Source organism: Anopheles merus, chromosome 3R (assembly GCF_017562075.2).
Source record: "Anopheles merus strain MAF chromosome 3R, AmerM5.1, whole genome shotgun sequence".
Taxonomy (NCBI): domain Eukaryota; kingdom Metazoa; phylum Arthropoda; class Insecta; order Diptera; family Culicidae; genus Anopheles; species Anopheles merus.
This window is the reverse complement of record NC_054084.1, coordinates 21658817-21686370: the sequence shown is the minus strand read 5'-3', so window position 1 is coordinate 21686370 and position 27554 is coordinate 21658817. Positions and strand designations below refer to the sequence as shown.

At 46.8% G+C, this 27554-nt stretch overlaps 3 protein-coding genes across 21 annotated transcripts in view; 2 read left to right on the top strand and 1 right to left on the bottom strand.

Annotated features, from left to right (window-relative positions):
* The window catches only part of LOC121595846 (calcium/calmodulin-dependent 3',5'-cyclic nucleotide phosphodiesterase 1-like), a 269467-nt gene that overhangs the window by 49054 nt on the left and 192859 nt on the right, over positions 1–27554 (bottom strand). The window lies entirely within an intron of this gene.
* On the top strand, positions 10129–23095 carry LOC121595854. Its single transcript, XM_041920154.1, is given in 11 exon segments — positions 10129–10804; positions 10890–11177; positions 11284–12188; positions 12280–12357; positions 15740–15878; positions 18507–18914; positions 18989–19273; positions 19338–19736; positions 19815–20390; positions 21067–21636; positions 21701–23095. Coding segments are annotated over 11 exon segments (5496 nt in total). The 5' UTR covers positions 10129–10255; the 3' UTR covers positions 23000–23095.
* On the top strand, positions 24720–26927 carry LOC121595848 (maltase 2-like). The gene is made up of 3 exons (XM_041920148.1): positions 24720–25413; positions 25484–25845; positions 25906–26927. The coding sequence occupies exons 1-3, from the start codon at positions 24850–24852 to the stop codon at positions 26858–26860; spliced, it is 1881 nt and encodes a 626-aa protein (XP_041776082.1). The 5' UTR covers positions 24720–24849; the 3' UTR covers positions 26861–26927.

Genomic DNA, 27554 nt, shown 5'->3' with positions numbered 1-27554 from the left:
TAGCTAGCGCATGTTGAAACTATTTGAAGCAATATTTTTAACACTAGAGAGCTACTACGCAACAACCGCTGTAAAGTATGGTGGTTTAATTATTAAATTTGCTACCAACAAAACTAAAGCCGACCAGGCGTCTCCATTGCTGTCCACGTTTGGCTGTCAGCGTGTAAGATAATTGTTGTGCCAGGCTTATAAACTGTATATTTCGATCACAAAATCATATGAAATAAATCGCATATAGTTGTTTGGTCAAAATCGTCTCGTTAATGAAAATTGAATGCGAATTTATCCACTACTGGACACGTTGCCAACCGCCCCAGGACAGACCGCGTTTGATTGTGACAAATCGCGATCGGTGTTTTGCCTCATTTGCGATGCAAATGGCACGAAATGGAGCGTCCATTTCATTACAGTGGCAGCCGTAACAGTGCGTTGTTGTACGCTTTGCGGTTGTTTGCGCGTACCTCGTCCGCAACCCGTTGCATCGTGCGGTATTACGGAGCGTTCTTCAACGCGCCCCACTTCATGTAGCGGTCGCAGCATCATGTGTCTAATTATTTGATGGCACCATTATACAATTACGCTCGATTATGTGTGAAAAGTATGTCCGACAGCTGTCAGGGATGGGACCCATCATGTTTGTTTGTGACGGCGCAGGAATTAGTGGCGTGAATGTGTTGTTTAAAGGTAAATTGAACAAAATGAGTATTTTTTTGTGCAACAGTGTAATACGCTTGAATTAATTACTGCAGTTGCAGGTTAAAGTGTCATTGACAAAGTGGTACCCAAATTAGATTAGTTTAAAAGCAGCGACTTTCATTCCAATTTTATTATGTCATTAAAGTACAAATAAATTGGTGCTAGCTCCATGGTTTAGCGCTCAATTAAAACCAACTGAATAAGTATGTTCTCAGATGTTTATCACTCGAAATGAAGCAAACCAGCAGGCGCTCATAAACATTTATGAACCCATTCGCACACCGGGCCAGCTGGTTTCGAAATAGGATAACTATAACTTCTGAAAACGACATCCTTATAAATCATGTACCTAGCGATGGCACTGCGTTCAACCACACCGCTTGCACGATATCGTCCAGTATGTCGCAGCATCTTTGTGCTACTGGATGTGTCTCGCTAGTTTTTTTTTGAGTTCCATTTGGAAAAATAAAGTCATATTTTTATGACAAGCGCACGGGCTGGCGACCGCTCCATGGGGCACCATGCGGCTACCACAGAAGGAATAACACAGTTGCAAAAGTCAGCTTCGGTGCGAGGTGCAAATGATACAGTGCTCAGACGGGGCAGGGTTGATTGTAGAGAGAACGTCTTGCATCACGGGACATTAAATTGTTCCTTTCGAAACGTGAAACAGTTCTTCCTGGCTGCTGGAGGAGTGGATGCGATTGTTTCAAGGGGATTGGGGTTTTGCACAGTGTCATTATTATGAAATGTTACTATGTCCACCCATACATGGCACACCCGTGCTCGTGTGAGTGTCTTAGTGCGAGAGGTTTCGATAGTTGGGAAGCTTTTTGCGCTCCCGTCCGAGCGAAGACTAACCATTCGACAGCAAAATGAGAGATCGTTTGTTTGAAGATTATAGTACAAAGTGGCAAGAGAGACAGACAGAGACCGAGAACGAGAGCAAGAGTGAGGATCTGTTTGTTTTGGGGAAGTGTTGAAGGCAGTAGGAAAGCATAACAAGTCGCACACGGTGGAATAATAGATTGCCGGAGTCTCCTCGTCCCATTAGGCAATGGGTGCTTTTAATTGATTGGAACATGAGAGTTGTGTCCGGTTGGATATGATTTGTTACATCCCACCGATCGGAACGTTGTGATAGTGCAGTGGATCCAATTATTGGATGTAGAAGCAGGATGTTCACCAGCAAGAGACTGAAGCTGAACGGCAAAGGGTAAAATAGTAAATGTGAAGACTAATGACGCTTTGCCGGTGAAAGGATTACAGTTCATCAAGTTCCATTAATTATTTCCTGTATCATTCGAATGGTTTGGGGCTTACTAGATATTGTTTATTTGTTCATTGAGAATCTTTTTCTCTTCGAAAGTTGAGGATCATAAATATTAATCATGATATTAGATAAGCGTCTTGAAGATTTAATATTAAGTTTATTTTATTGATATTTATCCATTTTTGTACGATAACACAATTTACATCGCATTCTTTATTATCATTATCTGAGTGACCTTTCCCTCGCAGAGCGATGACAAATTAATATTTTTAACGACAGAATCATTAAGCTAACGCAAACAAATGGCAAACGCGCTGTCGTGTCGATTAATATTACATGAGTGATTAAAATCGTGCCGTTGAGTACGCATTCTCACGGCTCGTTGCACTCCCAGCAGGGGGTCGAGTGGAGGCACTGATTTGAACAAATAAACCTTTCCCCTGCCCCAGTAAAGCCGGCCGATTTTTGGCCCTTTGTAAAGGTGCTGATAATACGTTTCACCTATCCGCTGCTGATTCAGCCGGCACAGCGTAAACAAGCGCAAGGCTTGAGACTTTTTCCGTGTCCTTTTTCCGTGTCCCCACGGTGCGTACGCGAAGCGGTATAATTTATCACAACCTTTTCCGTCGGCGGTTGCAATGGTTGGAAAATTTCGGCTCAGTTTTGGGCATGGATGAAGCTGGTCGCCTTGCTCAGGTGGGCACGCTCTTCCACACCAACACACACACACACACACACACACACACACACACACACACACACACACACACACACACACACACCACACACACACACACACACACACACACACACACACACACACACACACACACACACACACACACACACACACACACACACACCACACACACACACACACACACACACACACACACACACACACACACCACACACACACACACACACACACACACACACACACACACACACCACACACACACCACACACACACACACACACCACACACACACACACACACACACACACACACACACCACACACACACACACACACACACACACACACACACACACACACACACACACACACACACACACACACACACACACACACACACACACACGCACTGAACGTGGTGCTAGTACGTGGATGAATTTGAGTGTGGCAAAGTTATTATGGGGACCATTAATATTTGATGCTCGGGAATTCAACCCGCGTAAAGGGTAGAGTAAGGGTGTGAGAAGAGCCATCACCGGGAAAGGGCAACCGGTAGCTAAAGAGGCATGCAGCAACCATTAATGGAAAGTTATGGTTGTTTGCATTTGGTTCTGGTGGAGGGTCTATCCCGCCGAAGGAGAAGAGGGCATTCATGGTCGCGAATATTTGATGCTGTGAAAATTGGACCTCCGGTGATTGAACTCGCAACGCGACGCGAGAACAAAACAGCGTGTAACGTGAGAAAAACGTAGACCTAGGCTAACGGCTGAAAATACAGTTTTGGGAAAGCATTTTTCCACTCGACCAGAACCGGGGTTCGGGGACTTGGGAGTTTGTTTCGATTTGTAAGCAGTTGGTTTGTTTTGTACTGAGAAGAAAAGAGGGAGAGCGAGAGATATAAAGACGGAGAGCAAGCAATGAAAGAAGGAAAGAATTCGTTCGATATGCAAAGTACGCCGGAGTTCGTTTGCGCAGTGAAAATTGTTGTCGAGAAATGGGGAAAGTTGGGTTTTCTACGTACTTTTTTGGCTGGCGTGGTAAAAGTGATAACATATTCAATGCTATGAAGCAACAAACAATTGATTGCAGCAGTAAAAAGGGTTACGGATTTTACTTGAGAGTGTGAATAAGCTTCCAAGTCGGTACGTTGATTGAATTTTGTGTTGCGAATGTTTTGCTCTTTGGCAATATTTATTCCATTGCTATCAAGTATGCTTGTAAAGGTGTTGATCTTTTGGATAACATGTTTCCATGTTTCAAAAATAAGCAATAAATTTTCTAAGTGTTTATTGATAAGTTGTGTGAAAAAGCTAATAATAACAAATACAAAGCTAATAAAATAATCAACTTAATATTATTTGTCTATGAGTATGTCTATTGACATTAAAGTTAGTTTAATAAAAAAATTATAAAAAGGCTCAACTTCAACACAAAAGCGTGAAAAGGATATTACATCAGAGCCGCTTGTTTTATTTTAAATACATCAAATTAACCTCAATAATTTCCCTAACATCACAAACATAAATCATTTGATATGAATTCAATTTATTTTCGGAGTACAATAATGCATTTGGTGAGTAAAACACAAAACTAGATGCATCATTCAAGGTTCAACTTCTTGTCCAACTAGCCACAGAACGCAGCATGCTGCTTGGCATGCCGTTTTAACCACCACAACAGTATACGGGGAGTCTATTTTCGTTGTTTGTAAATACGGCCATTTGCCTACAGCACGCCAAAAAGAGAGAATAAATAACTTGGCACCGTTACGGTACATCAATGCAAACCCGGACCTCCTCGCTTCCGAACAACTGTGGCATAAAACTCATTTTCCTTCCACTTTTGCGGGTAACTAGCTGTCGCTGTGCTGCTTCACTCCGCTTCATCCATCAAAAGAGCTTTTGTATGTGCGGCTGTGTTCCTTTGTTTTAGGGCGATCGAAACGAAGTGTGCTTTGCGTTGCCAGAGCGCGTCAACGGTAGCCAGGTGGATGGACGAAGAGAAAAAAAAACCCAAGCAGGCAGCCTTTTAGCAGCATGGCGAAGTAAAATGCGTTATAAGCATGCTTAAGTGGTTGCAGTATTGCAGCGTGCAACCCGATGGTGCTTTTCATCATATTTCATCACAACAGCGTACCGTGGCGGTCGTCTTGTTCTTGCGGTGCAGAGCGTGGCAAGTCGTTAGCTTTCGCGCGGCGCACTGCACACTTCAACCGCAGAATGATGATGCAGTTCGAAGTGGAAAAAGTGAAATGCAATGCGTTTTGGGCGGGAAAGCTGACGGGAAAGCGATGAACCAAGAAGGTACGATTTTGTTTTAATTTAATGCGATGCCTTCACTTAAGCAAGAAGCTTTGCTAGTGCAGCAGCTGTAGTGAGTTTTTTTTGCTGAATGAAAGCTTTCGCAGCGGTTCTTGAAGTTGGTTGGAAAATAGAAGTCTTTTCCTTCGGAATAATGGAATCCTTCGGAATAATGAAAACATAGAAATGCTCTGTGTTGTAGAAAATTAACTTAGAGTTTCCTTTGTTTTGTTGTAATGATATCTCGTTAGCAATTTACTCCCTGATTGAAGGTCAAGGTTCTCGTGCAATAATTTCTATTCAAATAAGCCACTGGAGCAGGATGAGAAATAGAGCATTCTTTATCTTATTTTTTTTGGTGTGCTCAAACGTCATGCTGCAACAGAATCGTGGCAGACATACAGGAGTTGAGCTGAAAATTTGGCTCCTTTCCGTGTAATATAATCAAAATCCAATCAATGCTGAATGCAGCTAATGAAAAAAAAAAGGGAAACAAACTTACACAGACCCACATCCTCGATACGGTGCCGTAGAACGAAGGGATATAAAATCAAAACCGTATTCTTATCACGTACGGGTACGACAAAACCTCCCCAAACACCTCGCCGTCGAGCAACCCTGAAAGACAAGATTACACCGTCGCCGAATGATTGGATAGAGATTTTGAGAAATCTCACCCCTCAACAAACAAACACATACATACACACACACACACACGTATAGACAATCTCATAACTTTGTAAAGATTAAGGGAAAGAAGCATGCGCTACGTGCGTAGTGCGACTCCTGGGGAACATCCATTGACAGACCATTTTAGGTGTCGGTACTAAAGCTGATCGAAAATGGCTTTTTTTTGAGAAAAAAGAAAAACACTCTCGACGAGTTTGTAAGCCGAGCCCTTGTCGAACCCAAAACCCCACCAGACAGATAAATGATGGGCGATGGGTAACGAACATCGTGATTTCGCCGGTTGCGTGATTTGATACGCGCTCGTTGCTGCTAAAAAAAAAAAATCGGCGTTCATATTACGCGCTCGCCAAGCTGCAAATCCGCCAAACGGGAAAACTGAAACGGCACCGCGGCCGTTTCGTTCATTACACAGTGTCCATTTAGCGGGAAAACGTAGCGCGCATTGTGATGCGAATCGGAGACAATTTTCCGCGTAAGATTTAGCTTCGTTTTTTGGTGTTGTTGGGCTGGTGTGCGCTGTAAAGACGATACCGATAGCAATATCACACAGATGACAGAGTAGAATGCTTGATGATAATGGTCAAACATTGGTAATATGATGACGATGTACAGTGGTTTGTATGGTTGCGCGGTGTACGAAGTCGTTTTTTACGCAGCGTACTCGGGTCCAGCCAGACAAAAAGAAAGGGAAAAAAGCCCGGCACTGAGCTAAGAAGGTTAGCTAACAACTTCCACTTCTCACACAGACATTCTCTTCCTTGCTTCCTGCTCCCTGCTCGACCGGTCAGTCACTAGCCGTAAAATATACTAATAAATTCGTTTACGATATGATACTAATAACGAGCGTTCGTCCCCCGAGGCAGCGTTTGCTTTCGGACGGTGGCTGAAGTGGGAGCCTGAGCCGGTCAACTGATGGAGTGGACAGGTTGAAGTGTGTGCGGCTGTGCGCTCGCAGCGACGTTGGCAGAGAAAGTTTTGCTGGCATAACAATACCCGTTATCGTTTGCAAGGAATGGGCTGATAAGATGGTAAAAGGTTTATTTTTATTACTTGTAAATGGTAAACTTGGTTTTTTGTTGGGGCGAATGAAGTTCAGTTTTCTGGAGTCTTGAGTAAAGCTTGAAGTGTTAGGTAAATATTTGTTGAATCAAATTGTGATATAAGAATTTGTACTTTAATGTTTCGCACATATTTAGTATTAGCTTGCTCTTCGATCTTTTCACCTCAAAGTATTTAATTGCTTTAAAGCTTATTTTCCTCGGCAAAGTTCAGCGTAACTTTGGCGAAGAACAAGATAAAATAATCCCGTTTAAATTGCCGATGTAACTTTACGACTGTCAGCAAAGTGCTACACATGATATAAAAGGCACAAAAAAACGACCAATTTAAATCCATGCTGCTGGACAGAAACGATAGAAGTTATGCTGTCTGTAGCACACACGAAAAAAAAAACGGAACACGCGCAACGTAAAAGTTTTTTAATTCCCCTCGTTGCCAAATCCAGAAAATAAACCGTACGCCGGCTAGAGTTCATCCATAAAACCGATTTTACCGTCGCACCGCGAACCGCTTGTTTCGCTGAGTTCGTGCTTTAGTGCTGCGCCGCATTTGCCGCAGGACACATGACGTCTGCTTTATACATGCCGTCGTCTGCCATTGCTGGCCCGGCGGGCAATACAGAAGCAAACATGGGGAGGACCAAAAAAAACAAACATCCAAAGTAAGTCGCTACCGCACTGAACGGAATCAAACTTCAATTACATACCGTACCTTGCTACCTGGCGGAAAATGCTTTGAACTTTAGCGTCTCCATATTTGTCGTGCGTTTGGAGGGGCTTGCGAGGGGGTTTTTTTGGGCTACATCAGCACACTGGTGGGAGAGTAATTTTTTCAGTGAAATATTCCATAAATTTGCATTACATTCGATGCTTTCGGTATCCGTACACCGCGACCAAGACAGAACGACAAAACACATCCATCGGCTCGCACGACCAGCGAAGCGTGAAAGTTGGTGGTTTGGTGTGTGTGTGCTTTTTCTTTCTCTTTTCGTTTGTAAAGCTTGAGAAGCACCCTGTGGAGCTGAATGCTCGAATGTGTATGTGTGTGTGTGTGTGTATGTGTGTCGCTAAAGCCTGTCAGCGGTGGTCCGGTTCCGGTACGTTCTGTCCGACTTGGTTCCGTTCGCTTGCGTGTGGTGCAAACATTTTGCCGATTGATGAGTTTCCCCCTGCTTAAGAAACAAAAGCCAACGATCGCATTGCATTGGAGGGTCTTTATGTATGCAGACAGGGCAATAATCGTCGACCTCAAGCGGATGCAGCAGAAAGTTTTAGCCCATTAAATGGTTTAGCTTCTGTTGAGCCGGGCGTTAAAGCACCGCTTCGCAGTGAAGTGGTTCGTTGTGGTCGAAAAGTTCATACTCAAACCTCAGGCTCAAAGCCCGAAAAGTGAGCTTTCGTGACCCATTTTTGGTGGTGGGACAAAGAAAAGGGACGGTCAGTTGAGTGGAATGTAGAGACAACATTCCTTCCGAACCTGGGGGTGTTACGGGTCGTTGCCTTGCTCGGACGCTTTGTGCCCGTACGCGGGGAAGCGGAGCAAAAGCAAACGGATGCGTGACGGAAGTGAGCGAAGGAAGGCAATGCCGGAAAGGAGACGAAAATGAATCGTTTCGGAACGGGGGTTTGTAGTATGTTTTTTCCCCTCGTTTTTTTGGTGCAGAATGTCTTATGGCATTTTTGCGACACTGAACACATGTCTGTTCTGTCCTGTCCTGTAGATGTGTGTGTGCATGCGTGTTATTTCCAGTTGACCATAAATCATCGAATTGAAGATATCGGAGCTGTACGCTTGACCGCACATAGCCATGGAGAACGGAGAACGGGAATGTATTTTATTTTGCTCTTTAAAAGTTAAATATTTTTTCAATGTGATCTAAACACGCTTGAACAAGCCTCAGCATCCAAAGCGCCTGAATGTATGCAATGAGGTGCAGTGCATTAGACATCAATCTAGAAGTGTTCGTTTTGTTGAGTCATCTTTCTTTAGAACTGAACATAATTATGAGATTACGGGGCAGTTATGGTACAATAGATAACAATGAGGTAACAGAAATATTTTAAATATTTAAAAAAATTATTTTTTATTTTTTTATTTATTTCTTTGCCACAAAAACCGCAGTCGGTCGAGGCCTGCCTGTACCCACTAACTAGTGAAGTGAGCTTGACTTTCAGTGACTTATTGTTACCATAGCAGGATAGTCAGTCCTACATATTGGGGCACGGTCTATTCGGGACTTGAATCCATGACGAGCATGTTGTTAAGTCGTACGAGTTGACGGCTGTATCACGAGACCGGCCCAAATTTATTTATATTCGTTTATTTGTTTATATTAATTTTGCATTGAATATAGGTTCCTGTGATTCCTGATTTGCGTAAACATTAAAATTTAGCGGTTAATTCACTACAATGCTTGAGAAGTAAGTTTATTACAAATTATGCTGGACTTTTGTATGTAATTCAGATTAAATAGATGCATATTACAATATACCATCTTTATTTACGTATGTGTAATTAATCCAAGAAGCGATAGCCGGTCTCATGGTACAGTCGTCAACTCGTACGACTTAACAACATGCCCGTCATGGGTTGTTGTTAACGTAGGACTGACTATCCTGCTATGGGGGAAATCATTAAGTCACTGAAAGCCACAAGTGGGTTGGCAGGCCTTGACCGGCATCGGTTGTTGAGCCAAAGAAGAAGAATTAATCCAAGAAAAAATAGAAATTTCCGTTCACTTTAACTCGATCAATAACACTACGTTTACGGGCGTCTATCCTGTTTGAGCTAACTTTAGTTATCTCAAATACGCTTTAACTAAATATTATAAACGCAATCAACCCATCTTCCAATTTTACGAGATTCGTAGATAGTAATTAGGATTATATCAAAGGTAATTTTCGTATTTCACTTCGAAACTCAAATTCCGTCGAATTGACGGGTTTCGTAAACCTAGTCTTTATTTGAATATTAAACTTTAATCTTCAAATTAATAAATGTTTGTATTTTATTGATTTTGAATTTATTCTTTGGCATGTCCACACTGCCCCATCTTCCCATGCCGTAGATAGTATTTTGTTTATTTTGATACGTGCATGTACGTGTTGGTGGCCTGCATTCCTTCTGCTCTATCAGTAGGTGTGCAGTCGACCCGAGTGTGATCTATCGATCGTAACGAAACAAACAACGCAAACACAATACAATGCCAAACCGAAGTGCAAGTGTACACAATCTCATTTCTCCCTATTTCTTTCACTCTCTTCCTCACTAGCTGAACCCTCAACGACCGAAACTGCAGGGTGCATCTTTCACTCAAACACTCACACACACACACATAAAAACCACAAGTATGGTAAACGGTACGGCGTGCGATTAAATTTATTCAAAATCTCTGCTCGCCGCGCTCGGTTCGCTGCACCGTTTAAACCCGCACCGGATAAAAAGCAAACCCATTCAAACAAGGGAAAGGTGATAGTTGATTCTCGCATTTGCATAAATCATCCGCAAGGTACGTGACTTACACCGCCGCCAGCGCCAAATGGTGAACCAACAGCGGCAGCCAATCTGCGGTGCATCATGGTGGTGGCAGTGGCTTCCCATCATGCTACTGCTAGCAATAAGTCAAACCAACGACGCGACACCGCCCTCCAACGACGACTGGTGGCAAAGGACGGTATTCTATCAGATCTACCCGCGCTCGTTCATGGACTCGAACGGGGACGGGGTGGGCGATCTGCGCGGCATAACGAGCCGGTTGGAGCATCTCAAGGATGCCGGCATTGGTGCGACCTGGCTATCGCCCATCTTCCGATCGCCGATGGTTGACTTCGGGTACGACATTGCGGACTACACCGCCATCCAGCCGGAGTACGGGACGATGGAGGACTTTGAGGCGCTGCTGGCGGAAGCGGAGCGGCTCGGCATCAAGATCATCCTGGACTTTGTGCCCAACCACACGAGCGACCAGTGCGAATGGTTCCGGCGGTCGGTGGCGCGCGAACACCCGTACACCGATTACTACGTGTGGCAGGATGGGCGCGTCGACCCAAACGGTAATGGGACGGCCCGTTTGCCACCGAACAATTGGGTAAGTTTGGCTGTTTGCTGCACACTCCAAAGGACCGAGAAAAAAAAGGGCTCTCCTGTTCCTTTCTCTAACCCAACTACTCCAGCAATCGGTATTCTACGGCTCCGCCTGGACGCTGCATCCGGACCGCGGTCAGTACTATTTGCATCAGTTTACCGCCCAGCAGCCGGACCTGAACTTTCGCAACCCGGCCGTGATGGAGGAGATGCGCGAGGTGCTGCGGTTCTGGCTGCGCAAGGGTGTGGCCGGCTTTCGCATCGATGCCGTTAATCATCTGTTCGAGGCGGACGGCTTTCCGGACGAGCCGGAAACGGGCACGGACCGGGATCCACTGTCCTACGGCTTTACGCACCACATCTACACGAAGGATTTGGTAGGGCATCGAGTGCTTGCTGTAACAAGTCACGATTCCACAGTGCGGTGGTAACTTTAAGCTTGCAAATCGCTTACTTAGTTCATATTTCCTGCACTACTTCCAGCTCGAAGACTACGACATGGTGTACCAGTGGCGAGCGCTGCTGGATGACTGGAGCCGCGTGCATGGAGGCGACGCTCGCATCATAATGACCGAAGCGTACGCCAACATTACCTTCACCATGAAGTACTACCACGCGGAGGACGACGACGACCAGGCGGACGGTGAACCGCGAGCCGCTGCGGGTTCACACATGCCCTTCAACTTTCTGCTCATCACCGACCTGAACCGAGACTCCAGTGCGCAGGACTTTGTGTACACGATACAGAAGTGGCTCACGTACATGCCGCGGGTGGGGGCCACCGCCAACTGGGTGCTGGGCAATCACGATCAGCCGCGCGTCGGCACCCGGTACGGGGCGGAGCGGATCGATGCGATCCATACGCTGCTCCTGACGCTGCCGGGCATTGCCGTCACGTACTATGGGGAGGAAATTGGCATGGTGGACAATCCGGATGCGATCAGCAGTGGTGGTGGTGATTCCGTCACCGGTACCAGTGATGCATTCATCGTGTTTTCACGCGATCCGGAAAGAACGCCGTTCCAGTGGGACGGTACGGCGAATGCGGGCTTCTCGAGCGGCCCAACGACTTGGTTGCCGGTGCATCCGAACTATCGCGAGTTGAATTTGGCTGCCCAGCGGGTTGCTGAGCGGAGCCATTACAAAACGTACCAGGCGCTGGTGGCGCTGCGTGCTCACGAAACGTTCCGGAAGGGTTCGATTCAGCTTGTGCCGTACTCGAGCAGTGTTGTTGTGCACGTGCGTGAGCTGGCGGAGGCTGACACGTTCGTGGTGGTGATCAATTTGGTTGGGGGTGAGCGCACGGTGGATTTGGTGGCGGTGTTTCCGAAGCTTTCGGCCGAGCTTACGGTTGCTTCGAGTGGTTCCGCGTCAAACTATCGGGTGGGGTAAGTAGCAAGGGCGCCGTTTCGTGGCGAATGCTTCAATATTTAAACATTCTGAATGTGTTTTCTGTTTCGATTCTTTCCATTTCCTTAGAGATATCGTGCAAGCGGACAAGCTGATCGTGGGAGGATACGATGGACTGGTCCTACGAAGTGTGCCACTGCTGTCCAGGTAAATCATAGATTAGCTGCCGCTTAATGTTACTATGTTGTCCGTTACCGAGTCCGAGTGTGAGAAAAGCGTAGATGAAATACACAGACATCGAAGTAATGCACACCTTGTTATTTTTGTACGTTGTGTTCAGCCATGCGTGGTTAAAATGGTTTGGCCCTTCGGCTAATGAAGTTTTGCGATTACATTTAAAAATCACACACTCCTAATTAAATTTCCAAGCGTGCCGGTTGCCGTGTTCGGTAGATTACATTGTACCCAGCAGGTAGCCAAGTTTTATTGAATTTGTTTGAAAAATAAAAACAAAACTGTATACCCACACACACACACACACACACACACACCACACACACACACACCACACACACACACACACCACACACACACACACACACACACACACACACACACACACACACACACACACACACACACACACACACACACACACAAGCCAGTGCCAGTGTTGGCGAGAGCATAAAGGTGCACATTTTGGCTAAACAAAACAGTAACAGTGTTAGAATTAGAAAAGTTTCCGATTCAAACCATGTTTCTCCTCTCTGCCTCTCTCTCTCTCTCTTGCTGCTGGTCTGCTTTTCCCTTTACGCTCAAGGGGCAACTCGTTCGTGACTTTTCAATAGCAAAAATTGAGTTTAAAATTATGAGTTTATGTTGACCTTTGAAATGGTTCAGTTAGAAAGCTTGATGTGTTGGTAAGTGCTGCGGGCCGGCCTGCATGTACCATTAGGAAATTAAAAGTTTAAAGTGCTGTGGGATGGTTTTGTTTCAGAGAGGTTGTCATGCACGACAGGTAAAACGCAGTTATTTAGTCGAAATTGGACATGTTCGAACAATCACGTAATGGAATGTTATATTTAAAATATTAATACTAGCTTGTTATTGTGTTATTTGAATTCAATTGGCAGGCATAAGTGATGATTAAAACAAGAATTTTATTGTGAAAAAAACCAGTTGCATTATTTGGTCAGTCAGAGGAAATCTCTCCTGCATCGTTTTTTTATATTATTGTTATGTTAAATGCTAAGAACTTTCAAAAAGTAATTTGAATTGAGTATTACTGTGTCATTAGGTGATCATATCAAACTTTGACGGAGTTACAAGTGTTGTCATCGGCCTTTTATAGTTGTTGCTGGTCAACTTTGGTTTTAAGGCAAACATTTTTTTCCTCCAAAGCATCTGTTTGTATCAGAAATCTCAACAATTTAGTTGAAACCATTAAATATTTATGTGATAAACAAACCATTCAACAGGAAATATGTGATAACGTGCATGAAGCTTTACAAGAGTATTAGAGCAGTCTGTAATTTGATTATTTGTGAGTTAATTTATGATATATAGATAATTTTGACAGCAAACTTTTATCTTAAAAACATCAATAAAAAATTAATATAAAAATTGGCATAACAATTCCAATATATCAATTATGATTAACTAAATCACTATACAATTTCTAATAAATTTCCTACACTAATTCCTACGCTAATTCCTACGCCGAATTCCTATACCATTTCTTATTCCCTTAAGAAACACCTACACAATTTACCATCGGGTATGGTTTGTCGACTGGAATTAGAATTGTAAGGGTTTCAGAACCGGACCCAGGAAAGACATGAAATCGAGCACTATTTCTGGATCAGTATGGGCGCATGATCGCTTCCAGGACAGGTATGGGTTCATGATCGGTTCCAGGGTTAGTATGGGTTATAGACAGGTACCAGGACCGTTATGGGTTCATGATAGGTTATGGGGCAGGTATGATCAATTCGAGGACCGGTACGATCAGTATTGGTTCCTGAATCGATTTAAGTTCAGTATCGGTTCCTGGGCCTGCACAGGTTCAGTGCCGGGCTTGAAGACATTAGGTCATGTACACTTCTTGAACCAGAAAAGGTGATGTATTGATGTCAGGACCAGTATGGGTTTAGTTTTGGTTTTAGGTCTCTTACGGGGTATAAGTCATAAGCAACTAATTTTAATTGGGTTTCGAAATGATTGTTTTTGGCTTTTAAAACTTTATTTGCATAACCCTGTAACCTGGCCAAATTAACTAGTTATACCAAAACATTGAACCTTGTAAAGCATTCAAACCAAAGCAATTGGCAATCAAGTAACGTTGTTCAAAATCCACAGTGCATGTGTTAATTTAAGCAATTATGATCATTACTAATAGTTATGGCTATTTCAACAAATTGTTCAGCATGTCAAACGTCTGATTACTCAATCAAATGGGTTCGCTAATTTTACAGCTCAAAATCACTTTTACCACAGCTGACCGGTACCGCATCTTGAAAAATCCAATCGCATACACTACATCCAATTATTCCATATGCCGTAAGGCACGCTCGAACCGCGTCACGGTGCTTCATTAATCTCACTCAACAAAAATTAATGATCGTATTAATTGGACCATTTCATTTTGCAGCTGTTGCTAGGCACGGCTGGAACCTAACTTTTTTTTTCAAAACGTTAGAACAAAGCTCCGAAGAAATCCTATACAAGAAACGAGCCGCGGCGCCATGACCCGTAGTGGGCTGGAAAAATATATAAAGCATGACATTTTCATTACGGTCCCCCGATCCTGCCCGCTACGAGACGGAACCGAGGGATCTCTTCTTTCTTCTCGTTAATCTAGGGAAGTTTCAAGTGCTTGCTGGGCTATTTAAAAAAGAGAAATCCCGCCACACCGTTGTTCTTTTCACAGTGACCAAGCACACCGACCATGGTGTATGCTGGTGGTGCCCGTTTTCCAATTTGCCTGCCGGTTGAAACAAGACACCGTCGGTCTCGGGGCCCACTTACTCAGGGTCATATACCTGAGACAGAGACACTAACACGTGTGTATGCAAAGGACACATCTGGATGGGTACCCGGTGGATCACAACGGGGACAACTCGAAGGGCGAAGCAAAGGGTGTGCTTTAATTAAAAAGTGAAGCTTCACTTTCTTTGCAAATGGTGCCGAGTTTGGGGGATTTCGGTAGCGGGGTTCTCGCTGTACAGGGTCACTTTGCTAGCGCGTGCCCTTATCATGCATCATTTTATGGGGCATTGCTTTGCGCACACATTCATTCCGCTGCTCAGTGTGTGCGTGTTTCGTTTCTGTGAGCTGTTTAGAACTATGAAAAAAGGACAATAAAATGCTATCTTTTCGTTCATTTCTGTTGTGCGAGTGGAAGAACCTGCCACTTCACAGCGGGATTACGCTTGCCTTCCATTTTGTTTTTACATATTCGTGTTTTGTTGTGCTGGTTTTAAATTTCTCTTTCCTTTCTCTCTCTCTCTCTTTCTCTCTCTCTCTCTCTCTTTCTGCCTCTTTCTTTCTCTATCTTTCTCACTCTTCCAATTGCCATACCTCATCATAGAGCACAGCGAAACCTCGATGGGGAGCGGCACCCAACGGCAGCCACCGTCTGGAGTGCGGTAAAGGACGCTGCAGTAATTGCGTCTATCATAATTGCGCTCGGTTCCAGCTACTACGGGCTGCGGGCACCATGGCAAAGCGTGGCAAGTGGACTGGCCGAGGGTAGTTTAAAAAAATAATGACATCCACAAGCGGCCGCCAGGGACAGCGCATTAACGATGGTTCGGGAAGGACGGACTGGTTTCGTGCGCCGGGCGCAGGCAGGACTAAGAGGAAGACTTAAACACGGAAAAGCACGACGTCATGGCACACTTTTATGCGAAGAAGTCTTACAATTAAAATTACGGTTAATTTCTTTCCTTCACAGCGCAGCGCAGTAGGCCCCGAGGAGTAGTGTTTGCGTATTTGTTAGTGTTTTGCGTGTGATTTTGAGTGTGTTTGGTTGATTGCACAATAGCTTAGTTGAGTTTTTAGCTTTCTGCAGTGTGATTAGTGTGAATAAATGAAATTCTTGGAAGGCAAAATATCGTAGTAAAATCCCAAATATTTGCAATTTAGTACTTTTTTTCGGGTGTATTCTATAAGGTTTCGTGGTTCTGTCCTAATCAGGCTGCGTTAATCGATGGGTAAGGATCAATTCTAATTTATTATTCAATGATAATCTTGCTTAATAAAGAGTTTGTGTTTGTAGTGTTGTGATTTGTGGGTATGCAGATTGCTGAAGTGTCTAGAAAAAGGCAAAGGCCAAAACAATCCTTCTCAGCGTAATTGCTTTATCGAAACACGTCTAATTAATCAAAAGGCAATGACTGATTTGATCCCCCGCTACACACCCTGGGGCAGCCACGCAAGCCCCTGACCTGAGGATGAATTATGTCACCAAGATTATTCAATAAACAAAAGCTAGCCCCCACCGGGTTCGCGAAAGTTCCCCGCTGGCCGGGTGGCATTACCATTGTCCTGGCTGTTGCGAAATGCCTCCGCTCGCGCGCAAAACTGGTGCCGAAATAGAAGTGTGTCTTCAATTATCGCACGATAAGAGGTCATGCCGAAACGTGTCTTATCGCTTTGATTGATTATAGACACCCCCGTCCCCTCCGACCTCCCATACTTCTATCTCCTTTTTTCTATTTTGAAGTGGCTTGCGCTAATTTGCACCGAAGTGGGCAATCAATGAATGTGGGCAAGCAAACCGAGCTGTGTTTGATTGTAAAACATCTTGTCAACAATTAGTGCGTTCGCGATTACAGGATGTAGCTGGTGGTGATGGTGTTTGGTGAATTTGCACTGTGTGGTTTTGTTGTTCCTGTTGTTGCAGTGGCGGATGTCAAGGTTGTGCCCTTCCGCTCCAAAGCCGATCGAAACTGGAGAACGTGACGGGAAATAATCAGCCACCGGGAACGTGAATCAATGAAGGCGGTCCGATAAGATATGGTGGGGGCTAGGGCTTAATCTGATATCGGAGGAAATTGAGCCTTAAATCGGAATTTTAACAACCCAATTGATGCAATCAAAAGGCTTTTAAAGACGCCAATAGAGAATGAATCATTTGTTTAAAATAGTCGATTAAGGAATTGTTTTTAATCTTAGTTGTAAACAACCTCAACTTGACAGTATTGTCAAATGAAAGGCAAAACATCAGTTCAATGTACATACAATATGAATAGAGATTTTACGAAGCACTATGAAAGAAAAACGGTATGTTGAAGATAAGAAATAATAAGGTTTATTGGAATATTACAATTGATGAGGACAAGTCAGTGTAAGATCGAGTTGAAAGGCGTCCAAAACGGCTAGCTTTATCCAGGAACCGTCGTTGTTAGCAACGCTCGCGAGATTTGCGAGATGAGGCCGGTCAGAAATTTATAAAATTCTTTCTTGTATGAGTTCTTCCTCTCTTTCTTGTTTGGATTTAAGATTATTACGGAGAAATTGAAGATGAAATAGAACAACAGGCGAAGTGGTGGAAATGAACTTGGACGAACTTGAAAGAATCGTTGGAGATGAACGTTTGTTATCCGGAACTGTCATCTATCAATCGACGTTGGTTGATTCTGAGCAGTAGATGCTTCACCAGCAAAAGTGGCTAAAGGTGCTGATGAATAGAAAAAAGCTCTATTTCGACGAACAACGATGTCTTGTTCTTATAACAAGATCTGGACGACCTTCGTGCCATAACGCTACCTAAGGAGACATCGAATCAATCAGTAGCTGGTCCATTCCATTCCCCACGAGAGCTCGGCGCGTGCTAATTTATAATTCAATAATTAAATGAAGCAACTTTCTTCTTCTTCTGCCTCTCCCAAAGAGGATAGAACGTCTAATCCGTCCTTTAGTATTAATCACCCATCACCGAACCATCACCTCCATCGTTTTCAACTTTGGAACGGAATCACGAAACCGGGCGAAACATTATTGGACGTGTACCTGTCACAGAGCATCCAATTTGGCGATAAGCTTCTGGCACGTTTCCAACTATTTGACGTCCACCGCGAAACCATCCCTCCCGCTAAAAGGGAAATGTGGTTGTATAAATAGCATGCCCGGTTCCCGGGAGAATAAAGGTACAATTTCCCTACAGCAGGTGAAAGTAAAGCTTCCCGTCGGGCACGCACATGAAGCTCGCACTGCTCGTGCTAGTGCTGGTCGGTACGGTAGCCGTCCCGGCACGCTGCCAGGCACAGACGGACAGCGGAACGACCGTGCATCTCCCACGACAGGACGTACTTTTCCACGGCGGTTGGTGGGAATCGGCCGTCCTGTATCAGCTGTTACCCCGCTCGTTTCACGACAGCGACGGCGATGGAAGTGGCGATCTGCGTGGGCTGCTGGCACGGTTCGATCATCTGATCGAGCTGGGCGTGACGGGCATTTGCCTGGGACCGGTGTTTCGCTCACCGATGCGTGACGGTGGGTACGACGTTTCGGACTACCGTGACATTGATCCGCTGTACGGTTCGATGGGCGTGCTGGAGGAGCTGCTGGAGCGGGCGCACGCCGCCGGCCTGAAGGTGGTGCTCGATTTTATCCCCAATCATACGAGCGAACAGCACGAGTGGTTCCAGAAGAGTGTGCGAAAGAACGAACCTTATCGGGATTATTATATCCTGCGCGGTGGCGTTGAGGAGGAGCAGCAGCAGGACGATGGTAAGGAAGGCGGCGTGCCAAACAATTGGGTAAGTAGCAGTGGGCGACGGTTTGACGGTGCGTGAGTGTTGTATGTTGCAACGCTTCGGTTTACGGTCGACAGCAATCACTGTACCATCGGGCGGCTTGGAGCAGGAATGTGCGCGGTTCCGAGTACTATCTGCATCAGTTCGACACGACCGAGCCGGACCTGAACTATCGCAACGCGAAGGTACGGCAAGAGATGGAAGATGTTATGCGGTTCTGGCTGGATCGGGGTGTTGATGGGCTGCGGCTGATGCAGGTCAACCATCTGTACGAGGATGCGCAGCTCCGCGATGAACCATTAATAGATCAGAAAGGCTCACTCAGCTACGAAAACATGAATCACCTACACACACGAGATTTGGTGCGTAATTGGGTGCGTTGGATGCGGATTTCGTTCGTCTAATAACGGTTTTCCCCGCTTGCAGCTCGACAACTACATCCTTACGTTCGATTGGCGCACACTGTTCGATGAGTACACGCGGGCGGAGGCGGAGGGTGGCAAAGACCTCACCAAGCTTATGATAACGTCCGCCTACACCGGTAGCCTCGACGGTACGCTCAAGTGGTTCGGCATCGGGAACCGGTCCGGTGCACACATCGCTCAAAACTTTGGTCTGCTGCGGGAAATTGGGCCCAGCTCGCGGGCGGAACAGTTCCAGCGGGTGATCGACGGGTGGCTGAACGGGTTGCCCCCGAACGGTGTCGCTAACTGGGTGCTGGGCAATCAGGACTATCGTCGCGTTGCGTCGCGCTTTGGCCGAGAGCGGGCAGCCGGACTGGCGATGCTTTGCTTCACCCTGCCGGGGACGATTTTCGTGTACTATGTAGGTGGTTATTGAAGTGTGTGTGTGTGGGTGCGTGGTTTGAGAAATGGTAGCCTAATTAAGGAACTGCTTTTCCAGGGGGAAGAGATCGGCATGGAAGACAATGAAGCCATCAGCTGGAAGCAGACGCAAGATCCGCTCGGCTACAACACGAACGGCACGGTGTATCAGCAGTATTCCCGTGACCCGGCCAGAACACCGTTCCAGTGGGATGACAGCAACGGGTGGGCCGGGTTTTCCAAGACACCAAAGAAAACGGAGCCATGGCTGCCGGTGCACCGCAACTATGGTGTGCGAAATTTGGCCCAGGAAAAGTCATCTAACCGGTCGATGTACCAACTGTACCGGCAGCTAATAGCATGGCATCAACAATCCGTCACACTGCGCTACGGTTCGTACCAGTCGTTCGTCCTGCCGGACAACGTGTTTGCGGTGCTGCGTTCGCTGCTCGGGGAGAAGGAGTATGCGACGGTGCTGAACCTGAACTCGCACGCTGTGACGTTCAACGTTAGCCGGGTGCACAAGCACGCGAGACGAGCGAGCGTAGCTTTTACGTCGCTCGAGGGAGCGCACACAGTAGGCGAATCTTTGCAAGACATCGGCAACGTGGCGCTTGATGCTTATGAAACGGTTATTTTGGAGCTTTCGTGTGGTATGGCTTGGAGACGAGCATTCAAAAGCTTAATGGTGGTAGCTATTGCGGGGTTGGTGTGCTCGAATTGGGTGCGGTTGAAGTGAAGAAAGGAAGATTAAATTCACCACAAAAATAGACAAAGAACTTGCCAAATTCATCACACATCGCTACAAATGACGCTAGCAATGCCGTACGAATCACATGCAACTGATCTAATCAATAGAAAGAGAGAGAGAGAGAGAGCGAGAAGGCCGGATTTCGATAACGTTTATTTATTGGCCGTTTCCGAAATCCATCCCTCGTATGCCGATGATATGATGACTCAAGGTAAGCTTGGTTTGGTGCACTTCTTTCCACTGCTCGGCGGATAAAGCGGACGTGTTCAAGTGCTCTTCAATGCGAACGAATGAACGAAATATCGATAACCCAACCATCGTTGTCCATCAAAACTCGGCGCACGGAAGCTACCAGATATTGGCAGAAAAAGGTTTTTGTTGTTTTGTTAGGTTCTCTTTTGGTGGGAAACACCTTACCCCTTGTTTGCTATCATATCTGGCCGTAGAAGACTCGCTCCCATCCATTGGCCATTGGTTATCAGTCCCTATCACTTCGCTCGATAGCGCACACGAGCGCGATTTCGATACGCCAGCTCGCACCAGCGCAGGAGCCTATAAAACGATTGCCCAACAATCGAACGGCATTGATTGCGTGTCGAGCGGCACGAGTGTGCAGAGAACCAGTGAGTGAGTGATGCGTATTGCAGTGAGTGCACTAGTGCTGGCAGCCGTTGCGCTGCTGGCGACGGTTAGTAGCAAGTCGGCAACGGCTGGCCGGCAGCACGACCACAGCGCCGAGCTGGACTGGTGGGAGTCGGGCGTGTTTTACCAGATCTATCCGCGATCGTTCAAGGACAGCAATGGGGACGGTGTGGGCGATCTGACCGGCATTACGGAGAAGCTGGAACATTTGGCCGATCTTGGTGTGACTGGGGTGTGGCTGAGCCCGGTGTTTAAATCACCGATGGCGGACTTTGGGTACGATATTTCGGACTTCCGCGATGTGGATCCAATCTTTGGCACTATGGCCGATTTGGACCGTATGGTGCAGAAGGCAAAGACGCTCGGCATTAAGGTGATTCTGGACTTTGTGCCGAACCATACGAGCGACGAGCACGAGTGGTTTGTGAAGTCGCTGAACAACGAGGGAGACTACCGGGATTACTATGTGTGGCGCAACGGTGTGAACGGTGGAACGCCCAACAATTGGGTAAGTTGGATAGGCTCTTCACATTGCTCCAATGTACTAATGCTTCCGTTTCTGATTCCGTTAGCAATCCGTGTTCCATACGCCCGCCTGGACGCAGCCCGCCGGACAAACGCAGTACTATCTGCACCAGTTCGACAAGAAGCAGCCGGATCTGAACTACCGCAACCCGAAGGTGAAGCAGGAGATGGCGGACATGGTCCGCTTCTGGCTGGACAAGGGCATCGACGGGTTCCGCATTGATGCGATCAACCACGTGTACGAGGATCCCCAGTTCCGTGACGAGGAGCTGATCGATCCGAAGGGCGAGCTGATCTGGGAAAACCTCGACCACAAGTACACGCAGAACCTGCCCGAGTGCTACGATCTCATCTACGACTGGCGCGATGTGTTCGACCAGTACAAGGCGGCAGACAATGTGACGCGCCTGATGATGACGGAAGCGTACGCAAACCTCGAACAGACGATGCTCTGGTACGGCAATGCGAACCGTAAGGGCGCTCACATGCCGTTCAACTTCGCCATGATCAACCGGCTGTCGAAGGATTCGCGCGCCAACGACTTTAAGGTGGTGATTGACGAGTGGCTGAACGCGATGCCGGCCGGCGCCCGGGCGAACTGGGTGCTGGGCAATCACGATCGTCCGCGCATTGCCTCGCGGTACGGGCGCGATCTTGCCTCGAGCCTGGCCGTGCTGGAGATGACACTGCCCGGCATTGCGGTCGTGTACTATGGCGAGGAGATCGGTATGGAGGACAACCGGGACATTACGTTCGAGGAGACGCAGGACCCGCAGGCCGCCAACACGAACCCGGACGTGTATCAGCAGTTTACGCGCGACCCCGTCCGCACACCGTTCCAGTGGGATGCGACGGCGTACGCTGGGTTTACGGTAGCTAGCGCCCAGAAGACGTGGCTGCCGGTACATCCGAACTATCGGGAGGTGAACCTGGCCGCCCAGAAGGCGGCGAGCAACAGTATGTTCAAGCTGTACCAGCGGCTGATTAAGCTGCGCAAGGAGCACACGTTCATGCACGGTGACTTCGAGTCGAAGGTGCTGCTGAACAATGTGTTTGGCTACACGCGCACGCTCGAGGGCGAGCAGTCGTACGCGGTCGTGGTCAATCTGAACGATAACGATGTGAATGTGAACCTGCAGGAGCTGCACGAGGACATTGACACGGCCCGGGTGGCGCTTACGTCGCTCGACGCTCGCATGAAGGAGGGCGACGAGGTGACGGAGGTGTTCCATGTCGTGCTTGGTCGGTACGATGCGGTCGTGTTCGAGATCGCGTCGTCGGCCAGTGCGCTCGGTGCGTCGATGGTGATGCTGCTGGTGGCAGCGGTGCTGCGATCGCTCTTCTAAGTCCTTTTTCCCTTACTTTTGTTCTCTTCTGCACCAAAACCTCGTAGTGTAATGTAATTTATTCGATAAAGAAACGAATGTGTCGATGAAAAACTATGTGATTCTGAGTTGCGTTTTCCTTTATAGGCTATAAGATGTAGCTAGAATACCTTTTATTTAAAATAATTCTACATTCTCATTGAGCTTTCCATCAAAAGCTTAGCAGAACATCCAGCACTAACTGATTGTTGGGTAGTCGAGATAGGGACCGAAATAGATTGCAGCCTTACCAACAAAACCAGCAAAAGCAGGGTGCCAAATGGGGCCCAAACCCCTCCGGTGTCTAATATTTTACAACAATCCCCCTTATTGGACAGCTTGACAACCGATCCATTGGGCAATTTGTCATTATACGATATCGTAAATTGAACGGTGAGAGATAAGATTAACGCTTCAATCGATAGTAGACAATTCGGGATTTGGTGATCGATGGCACGCAGCCTAATGGGTGCGGTACGACAAGATTGGAATGACCACAAGCGGGGGTCGACGGATGGTTGATTTATCAGATCGTTGTGTTGATTCCTGTTTGTGTTTAATAACTTTTTGTTTTTAAATGAAGCACTATTAATAGAGAAAGAGATAGAGAAATGCTTGCAAGTTGGTGTGTACTTACGGGGTGGAGTGTTTAAGAGGTATGCAAGGAAATGTCTAATGCCAGATAGTGGAGGAATCATCAGGAGAATGAAGCTTACCTGTACGAAAGAAAGGTAAAGAGATGGAAATGAAAATATATGAGCATTTTATTTCTAAATAAATAGAACATTTAGTAAATTCTGTGGGATCAGGATCGAAAATAGACCGAATCGTAAATTCCATTGATTCGCTAGCTCCAGTAAAGTTGTTAGAATGAAGTGATCTTTAGATTGAAATTCAAACAACTCTCTTTAATCACCAAGATCATATGATTAAATAATTTTCACATTAAATCGGTTGAATCATGCTTTTAATCGTACCAAAGATAGAAGAATCATCATTAAAACAAACGTTATTAAAATTGAAAAAAATCGAAATTCAGACGTTTTTTCCGCTTAAAAGGGCGATCAGAACTCGATTGTTTGGAGATTCGATAAAGTTTCACAAATGCAAGTTCACACACATTTAAGCTTCGATGGCATACCGTAATGTTCTTTAAAATTCAAAAGTGAAGCCTCTTGACATCCCAGTAGGCCATCGCAAGCTCTTATTGTGGCTCTTTATAGTTTAATTTAAGCACCGTTTTTTAAAACGTTGGTTGCAAATCTAAAAACAGTCGAAATTCAAGAGATAAGCATCCATACTTCGCGCACATTGCATTTATTTTGAAGACAGCACACGATCTACAATATTCCCGAAATGCATTATCTCGAGGAACGTGCTTGGCGCTTATCACGAGTCAATTAAACAACAACAAATGTGTCGTAAAAAGTCTCTCAAAAACGAGCCAGCGGACTGTTGAATTGAATCGACTTTTATTATCAGCCGTATCGCGTACTTCTATCACATTTGGCGCCCAACAACGGCGACCCGGGGGATCACTACAAATACAGAGAGCAAGGGAGATAGTAGGCTTTGCAAACCCAATCATTGAATTATCGCGCATCTGTCCAACATCCTGATACCTGTGTAATGTTGTCCAGGTGATAAAAAGCGGTCCAGGCTGTCGGACTGACACACTCCCCTGGACGGGCTGATGTAATGTCGCTTGTCTCCGTCCAATTGTGGCACGATTTACCGCACCAATTACATCCAATTGACAAGCGATAGGGACCTTGGGAGGGGACCCCCCTAGGTGGAGTGGGGCGGGATCATAAATATTGTTCAATCGATTGATGAACCACACACGGCCGTGTGGTACAGTACGCTCACGACAGTGGCCAGTGATGGGTGCGCGTTGGAATTTAGCATTGTTCGGGCTGGTGCTTGTCGCCGCAGGTTGTACCGTGCGGGCGCAGGAAGCTCAACCCGCCGACAAAGAGTGGTGGGAAACGGCCCTGTTCTACCAGATCTATCCCCGCTCCTTCTACGACACGAACGACGACGGGGTGGGAGATGTGCGGGGCGTTACGGCGAAGCTGCAGTACCTGAAGGACACGGGCATCGATGCGACGTGGCTGAGTCCGATCTTTAGCTCGCCGCAGGAAGACTTTGGGTACGATGTGTCGGATTTCAAGCAGGTCGATCCGCTGTTTGGCACAAACGCCGACCTGGAGCAACTGTTTGCGGAGGCGAACAAGCTGGGGCTGAAGATAGTGCTGGACTTTGTGCCGAACCATACGAGCAACAAGCACCAGTGGTTCATCGATTCGGAGAAGGGAATTGCACCGTACAAGGATTATTACGTATGGCGCCCGGCCAGGAATGTGAATGGGCAGCGAATGCCACCGAACAATTGGGTAAGGTTGCTTGCATTTATTTGTTGGTGGGTGTGAGAAAGAAGCCTCTCTTATGTGATTTAATCCACAGCAATCGGTGTTTTACGGCTCGGCTTGGGAGTGGAGCGAGCTGCGCGGCGAGTACTATCTGCACCAGTTCGCCAAAGGCCAGCCCGATCTGAACTACCGCAATCCGGACGTGGTCGCCGAGTTCGACGATGTGCTGCGGTACTGGATGGAGCGCGGTGCGGCTGGATTCCGGGTCGACGCGATCAACCACATGTTCGAGCATCCGGACTTTATCGACGAGCCGATCAACAATCCGGAGGATCCGAACAGCTACGGCTACACGCACCACATCTACACGAAGGATCTGCCGGAAACGTACGACGTGATCGCGCACTGGCGCACCGTGCTAGATGACTTTGCTCGCCAGCAGGGTAGTGATGCGATGTAAGTGTTGGATTTGCTTGGTGTCTTGCAGTGGTTGTGACCTTTGACCTTTTCTTACAGCATCATGATGACGGAAGCGTACGCCAATCTTACGATGACGCTGCGCTTCTACGAATCGGACGATGGTAAGCAGCAGCGCGCTCACTTCCCCTTCAACTTTGTGATGATCGAGGAGCTGGGTGAGAATTCGAATGCGCGCGACTTCAAGCGGGTAATTGATCGTTGGCTGGGCAATGTGCCGCGCGGTAAAACCACCAACTGGGTGCTGGGCAATCACGATAAGCCGCGCGTTGCTAGCCGGTATGGAGTGGAGCGCATTGACGGTATGCAGCTGATGTTGCTGACACTGCCCGGTGTGGCGGTGACGTACAACGGGGACGAGATCGGTATGATTGACCATCGGGACATTTCGTACGAGGATACGCTGGATCCGCAGGGATGCAATCTGGGCCCCGAAGGGTACCGGTGGGCATCGCGTGATCCACAGCGCGTCCCCTTCCAGTGGGACGATACGTATAATGCGGGCTTTTCGCGTGCGCCACGTACCTGGCTGCCGGTGCATCCTTACTATAGGCAAACGAATCTGCTGAAGCAGCAGGAAGCGGAGTACAGCCACTACAAGTTCTATCTGGATGCGGTTGCGATGCGCAAGGATCGGGTGTTTACGCACGGTGAGTTCAAGTCGCACGCGTTCGGTGATGGTGTGTTTGCGTTCGTGCGGTACTTGAGAGAGAACGAGGATCGCATGGACGATCCGTACCGGGTGGTGCTGATCAACTTCTACGGCGAGCGCACCACGATCGATGTGAACGATCTGTACGAAATTCACAACCAAACGCAGGTGTATCTGGTCGGTACGGAATCGCGCCACAAGGTGGGACATTTGCTAACCGCAAAGGAAGTTACGCTCGGCCCGTGGGACTCGATCGTGCTTGGGCCTGTGTCGGGTGGTGGACGGGCTGTGCTAGCGTTCGGATTGCTCGTCCTTGCCGTGGTGAAATCGTTCCTTTTCTAGGCGCTGATGTAGATGTCGGTTTTGTCGTCGCTTCTAACGAGCATAATAAATAACCTTAAGAACCGAACAATAGGGCGTACTTTTTGCTTTTGTTTTCCACGAAAGATTATGTTATGTCTAAACACACACACTCACTCACGAGCCGGGGAATGATAATCCGCTTTCCACGATTTAATTACATCGGGTTATAAGGGAAAGACGGGCGACACTGACGAGGCAAAAAAGAAAACACGTCACACCACAGTCGACGTCGTCCTCGTGGAGCGCGTACAAATTGATGAAGGTTGAATTATTTGTAAACAGTCGCGCCCTTTTGCGTGGAAGTGTAAGCTTTCCAATGTTGTCCCACAACCGCACACACATACACAAAAACATACTCACGGCCATGATAACGCTTTCACAGGGAGGAAAGCTAAATTTAACCTGAAGTTGATTTATTGTCACATACGCGCCCCTTCGCGGAAAGAAAAAGGAACAACTCGAATGGCGCGGCGGTGAAAAATCGATACTGAAGCTCAAGGAGATTTTGCTCTTCACTTCCCCCCTGTTGGGACAGATTGGCAGAGAAGAACGGTGTGTGTGTGTGTGACTGTGTATCTTGCAAGGGGGATTTTTTTGTTCCCTGTCCCGTAAAGTTTGGCCGAAGCCGAGCGCGATAATCTTCCCCGTCGCTGTGGGCTGTCGGTAAAGCGTC